The sequence below is a fragment of the Nanorana parkeri genome, unplaced genomic scaffold (genome assembly GCF_000935625.1).
Source record: "Nanorana parkeri isolate BGI_ZX_2015 unplaced genomic scaffold, ASM93562v1 scaffold14, whole genome shotgun sequence".
Taxonomy (NCBI): domain Eukaryota; kingdom Metazoa; phylum Chordata; class Amphibia; order Anura; family Dicroglossidae; genus Nanorana; species Nanorana parkeri.
The window spans coordinates 861,871-867,747 of record NW_017306282.1 but is presented as its reverse complement, the minus strand read 5'-3'; the positions used below and the strand labels follow the sequence as shown (position 1 = coordinate 867,747).

Sequence of the window (5,877 nt, the reverse complement as noted above, 5' to 3'; positions counted from 1 at the left end):
TCCTCCCCATTCAGAAACTGCTTGATAGTAAATATTTTCTGAATGAATGGGAAGCCTCTGTGCTTTCCATTCATTTAGAACAGAGGCTGCAGAAAAAAAGATTGAGGACTATGTGTCCTCATTTTCTTTTTCTATTTTAAAAGGGAAATATCAAGGGGCTTTTTAGACCCCTAATATTTCCCCGAAGCCCCCCCAAGAGTAAAAAAAAAAATTCCGAAAATTTTAAAAAAATAAAAATAAAATAACAAAAATTAGTAAAAAATACAGTAAAAAAACGTTGTTTTTTTTCTTGCCTCAGGCGCAAAAGGAGCTGGCTACGGCTATGCTCCCCTGGTGCTCGTGCGGCTGAATGTGTCAGACGCTGCAGATGGAAGGTGCAGGACACCCCATGTGCAACGTCGGCCACACGAGCACCACGGGAGGACAGGACGCCGGGACATGTAGGGCGCACTGGAATGTAAGCCGGCCGACTCCTCTTCTGGATCTGTGGAGGAAGGGGGGGGTCATAAATTATAACTACGAGGGTAACTCTGACATTTTTGAGATATTCAAAACATAGGTAGTTTACGAATTCTTTACTGCACGTGTTGAAATTCAACATCTTAGAAACTTATACACAGCAGTTTGATTCCGCCAGGACTATTCCAGCAGTCACAAGACACATTACGAAGTGACGAGTCATGGAGCTGCAACGAGAGCGGTTGTCCTCATTTATCATTTTCTGGGCCACGTTTTCTGTAGTGACTGCCGTAGCGGGCCTTCCCGTATGTTCGTCGCCCTGTAGCGAACCAAGGCCCCTTCTGAATTCTCTAAACCAAGGGTGCCTATTAGGTAGCTCTCTCTCCACTAGCCAGGGAGAGAGAGCGAGGAGAGACAGCCAGGGAGAGAGAGCGAGGACAGCCAGGGAGAGAGAGCAAGGACAGATAGCCAGGGAGAGAGAGCGAGGAGAGACAGCCAGGGAGAGAGAGCAAGGAGAGACAGCCAGGAGAAAAAATGAGGAATGACAACCAGGAGAGAGAGCAAGGACAGACAACCAGGAAAGACCGCCAGGAGAGAGAGCAAGGAGAGACAGCCAGGGGAGAGAGAGCGAGGGAGGGTTTTTTTTCATTGGTAGACCTCATGTAGCTCGTCATTTGAAAAGTAGATCTTAACACAAAAACTGTGGGCACCCCAGCTCTAAACCATCGGAAGATAGTTGCTTGCGATGGTGCTTCATCCCCAAATGCAGAGTGTAACTTCTGCATACAGTGTTCTTCGTCCACGCCAACTTTGAAAATCATAGCGTGGTAGGGCTCTCGTTGCAGCTCCATGACTCGTCACTTTGCAATGTGTCTTTCAGCTGTTGAAATCGTCCTGCCGGAATGAAACTGCTGTGCATAAGTTTCTAAGATGTTGAATATTAACACATGCGCAGTAAAGAATTCGTAAACTACCTATGTTTTGAATATCTCAAAAATTTCTAGGTTGGCCATGTAAAATTTATTTGGAGGATGACATTATAAACAGTGATCTTTTTCAAAACTGACTTTTTTTTTATCACGGCCTATAGCTGAACAGCGCTGTGGTTAAAAATACTAAGCAAATAAATTGCACATGACCTGCCTAGCTGCTATATGGGATTAAAAAAAAAAAAACTGGAACAGTTGCCTATGGCAACTGTGGCATTGCCACGGTGTTCTGGGGCCTTAAAGTAACCCAGGATTCTCAGCCAGAGAGGTTGAGCAGCTCCAGGAAGCAATTGCTTGTATCAGGAAAGAGCTGGCTTTTCAGTCCTTTCCATGTTTTCTGGTTCATAGTTGGGATCCTGGAGCCAGGACATTTCTTAGAGCTCTGGGTGGGATGAAATCTCCATTCCTGGGTCCATGCTTTAGTAGCAACCAGCACCTGATTGTGCACATGTGTGCATCCCTCATGAAAAGGGTGCTGGAATGTGTTCAGGGCCCCACCTGGGAGACTGGAGAGCTCCACCCGGGAGTCAGTGTGGAGGCCAGTGCAGCAGGGTGCTGCGGGTTTGTGAAGCCTGTTGTGAGTATTGGCAAGTTATTGAGGTTGTCTGGGGGAACCAGACAGTGGCCCTGAGGATTGAGGCCGGAGCAGCAGTGATGCAAGAGAGAACTATTAAAAGACTGGGACACTGAGTGTATGGAACAACTCGGTGATTGGTGAGCCAATATATGTATTCTGCTGCAGCAAGCTATTTTATGTTGGACTTCTTGATTGTCTGCCTTTTGAAAGAAAAATAAAGACTGTTCATTAATGGAAAAACGCTGTGCGAGTGCTCTGTGAGCTCCCCAACATCACACAACCAATCTGCTTCTCCTTTCAGTTTTTTCAGTTACGTTTTGAAAATGAAAGATAGCTGATTGGTTACTATGAGCAACTGCTCCAGATTCTGTCTGTTCCAGTTTTGATAAATTCCCCTCTGTATATATAACTACTGCTTCAGTACTTGCAATTCAGTGGTTATTCTGTGGTCACTTTTATAAACATGTCATAATTTATCCAAAACTAAAACAGCTATTAAAAAAATGTAGCTTTGCCTGAAATTCCTGTAATATATCTAAAAGAATAAAATGCAACCACAAAGAGGAAAAAAAAAAAAACAATACAGAAAAAAATTCATTTTAATGAGAACAAGTTCAAAACTAGACTTTGAAAATCCTACATTTTCCTTCTTAGAAAATGAGCGCCGCTATACGTTTTCTTGGATCTGTTCAAATTTTACTTGCAGTTTATCGGTACTTTCTCTAAGGTCTTCTAGAGACTCTCTAACAGATTCCAAATCTTTGTCATGGTTTTCTATTTTCACAGAATATGCTACCAAACTATCCACTGCCTCCCTCAACCTCTTCAAGTCAGATTCCAGTTTTGTGATGGAAGTTTTCAAGCCAACCTCATGTACTTGGTCAGATGACCCAGAATTGCCTAGGTTATTCTTCCACTGTTCATAGTCATACTTTAGGTCTTCAATCTGTTGTTTATGACCTTCAAGGACACTTGTGACCTTCACTTGTAATTTCTCAATGTCAGGAGTAGCACTTGGAAGGTCGGCAATGACAGATCTCAACCCTTGGACCTGTTGGGATAGAACTTCCTGAGCTTCTTTCAGTAATGACAGGGTCTCAGTTGCTTCGGGGCTTTCGGATATTCCAGAATTCAAGTGCTTCGAACCAGCAAAAGCTTCTTCAACAGCGTGCAACCTCCTGTTGTAGTCTTCAAAACTGGGTGCCAAAGATTTCAGAGTAGACTTTTCAGAATTTAAAGCTTCAATTGCACTTTCAAGAGGTGTCAACCTCAGCTCAATGCCATCTTTATTAGTTTCAATTTCTTTAAGCAAATCATTGTTGGTAGAGAGATAATTGTTTTCAATCTCTGCAACAGAAGATGAAAGTTGTTCAAAGTCTTTAAGAACCCTGTCCAATTCTGATTTCAGGCTGGACTTATCATCTGAGGACAATTTCTCTTTTAGCTCCACTACTGTGGCAAGGTGCCCCTCAAAATCTTCTTTTAGAAGGTCATGCTGACTTTTGAGCTCTGCGATTTCATTGCCATTGGTGGTAAGCGTATCAATATTAATGGCATTGTTCATCAGCCACTCAATAGACTCTTCCTTGGACTTAAATGAAACTTGTAACTCAGAGAAAAGTTGTTTTAACCTCTTAAGTTCATCAGTGATTGAATTGAGATCTCCGAAGGAAGCTAGTGCAGCCTTCACGTTGCTTATCTCTTCCTGGTTTGACTTCTGTACATCAGTGAGGTCAACTATGTCCTCGTTGATTGATTTATTTAATTCATTGAATTTTTCCTTCATGGTTTTGTCAAAGAGGACCAGATCTCTATCCCCTTGGTCCTTCACATTTTGAATGACATTTGTCAGATCCTTCTGAAGTTTCTTAAGAATAATACCAACTACATCAAGCTCCTTTTCACTGTTTTTGATGGAATTGTCATGGCCCTGTTGCTTTTCCTGGATGTCCTTAGAGATGAATTCGACTCTTCCAACTGTTTTCTCAAGTATATTCACCTGAAGGTAAAACAGAGAATATAAAGAAAGTTACAACCAATGTAAAACAGCCGGAGTTGATACATATTTAGCACCAGATTCATATAATTTTGCTTATACTGTATGATAACATATGTTTTACATATATTCAATTTGGGATCCCCTAAGAGTGTAGTGTCTAAAAACTGTGCTCTGGAAGTTTAGTGAAATATAGACATCAACAGCGTACTACTAAGGCTAGGTTCACACCATCTCCTGGACCAGATCTGGAATGTAGTGCATGCGTTTTGCCACATTGGTGCCGTGTTTTACCACGTTTGAGCGGTTTTCTTTTTAGCTTTAAATGGGCTTTCAGCTGCGGTCCAGTGCGTTTGCGATGCGTTTCCATGCTTTACAGTGCATTTCAGACCAGAGAAAGTGAGACCAGCACTATTTTTGTGTCTGGTCCAGAATGGACTGCGCTGGTGTGAACAGAGTCCAGAAATACCATAGGGATACATTGAGATGCTTTTTTTAGTCCGAGAACAAACTCGCATGGTCTGGGCATGGTCCGTACATGGTGTAAACAAGCCCTTACTCCATTTTGCAGGGCACAGCAATAGAATTGTTTTAATGCTTTTCACCCCAGCAGCACATACTTCTCTTTCCTTTGCTCCATTCAGCTCATGGAAGTAAAAAAAAACAAAGCCTGGTTTAAGCTTGTCAATCTAGTAAGGCAGACCTGGGCATTCTATGGCCCCGGGACCACATCTGGTCCTTTGGCAGTCCCTGTGCGGACCACGGTCCAGACACGGACCGAGTGGCGACTCTGTCTGGACCATGATCACTGACCTGCACTCGGTTATGGCTGGCTGACCGTGAATGCGCTGGCCTCCAAGGTTGCTAGGACCGCTGGCGTCTTATCAACCAATGACATCAGTTGTCCACCTTCTCTGCAGTCATTGGTTGTAAGGAACGCTGGGCAGCTCCAGCAACCAGTGACGTAAAATGTGTTCCCCGCCCCCCAGCATTATAGGAGGACGAAAGAGCATCTTCTTCGTCCTACCCTGCAGCCTTCTCAACCTCCCGGCTTCCGTCTCTGGCCTATCAAGGTAGAAATATAAAAAGGTATGTGGTGACAATAATATAAAAAAGAGTAACTCTAAACGGAACAAACAATGTATTATATTAATAATTATTTTTCCCCATCAGGGTGCCCACTTACACTGTCTGACCCCATCAGAGTGTCCCCTTACATTAACTATGAAAATAAGGGGCACTCTGATGGCGACAATCGATTTAAGGGGACACTCTAATGTCGACAACTAATTATTAGTTGCCTCCATCAGAGCGCCCCCTATAAGATTTTTTTTATCAATTTATGTATGTGCGTGCCTTATTTTTCTGAAGGTCAAAAGTATGTTAAAAAATAAAATGAGTGATATAATGATTGGCGTTTTTTTAACTGCTATATTTGATCTACTCCATATTTTCATAGCCTTATTGTAACATGTATTCTTACCAGTAGCAGCCAATCAAAATCATAATTTACTGCTTTTTATAAAGCGATACAATATTCAGCAAAATTCAGTTTATTAGTTCGGCCCTCCACAACAGTCCCAGTTTCTCATGTGGCCCCTTGAGAAAATGAATTGCCCACCCATGTAGTAGGATCTCACACAGGGCTAGAGCGGTCTCCCCACCACAAATGACAGAGATAATCATCAGCAATGTCAATGAGAGTAATTTAAATGAGTCACATGCTCTCCCTCGCCATGTGAAATAAAGGGTACATTCTTGGGCACAACAGCTGAACAGAGTGGCGAGGGAAGTGATGGAAAGGAGATAATGTAATGCTTGAGATGGGGGGGGGGGGGGGGAGACACGGACAGTGC

General features: G+C 42.9%; 1 protein-coding gene across 2 annotated transcripts in view; it reads right to left on the bottom strand.

Annotated features, from left to right (window-relative positions):
• Nucleotides 1-2,614: 2,614 nt before the first annotated feature.
• The window catches only part of CKAP4 (cytoskeleton associated protein 4), a 12,036-nt gene continuing 8,773 nt past the window's right edge, over nucleotides 2,615-5,877 (bottom strand). The window contains exon 2 of one of the 2 annotated variants that reach the window (XM_018557822.1): nucleotides 2,615-4,018. In XM_018557822.1, coding sequence (XP_018413324.1) covers nucleotides 2,693-4,018 — 1,326 coding nt within the window. In that variant the 3' untranslated portion in view covers nucleotides 2,615-2,692. Of the gene's footprint in view, nucleotides 4,025-5,877 lie in introns of both variants that reach the window. The other variant, XM_018557830.1, reaches the window with a different exon arrangement.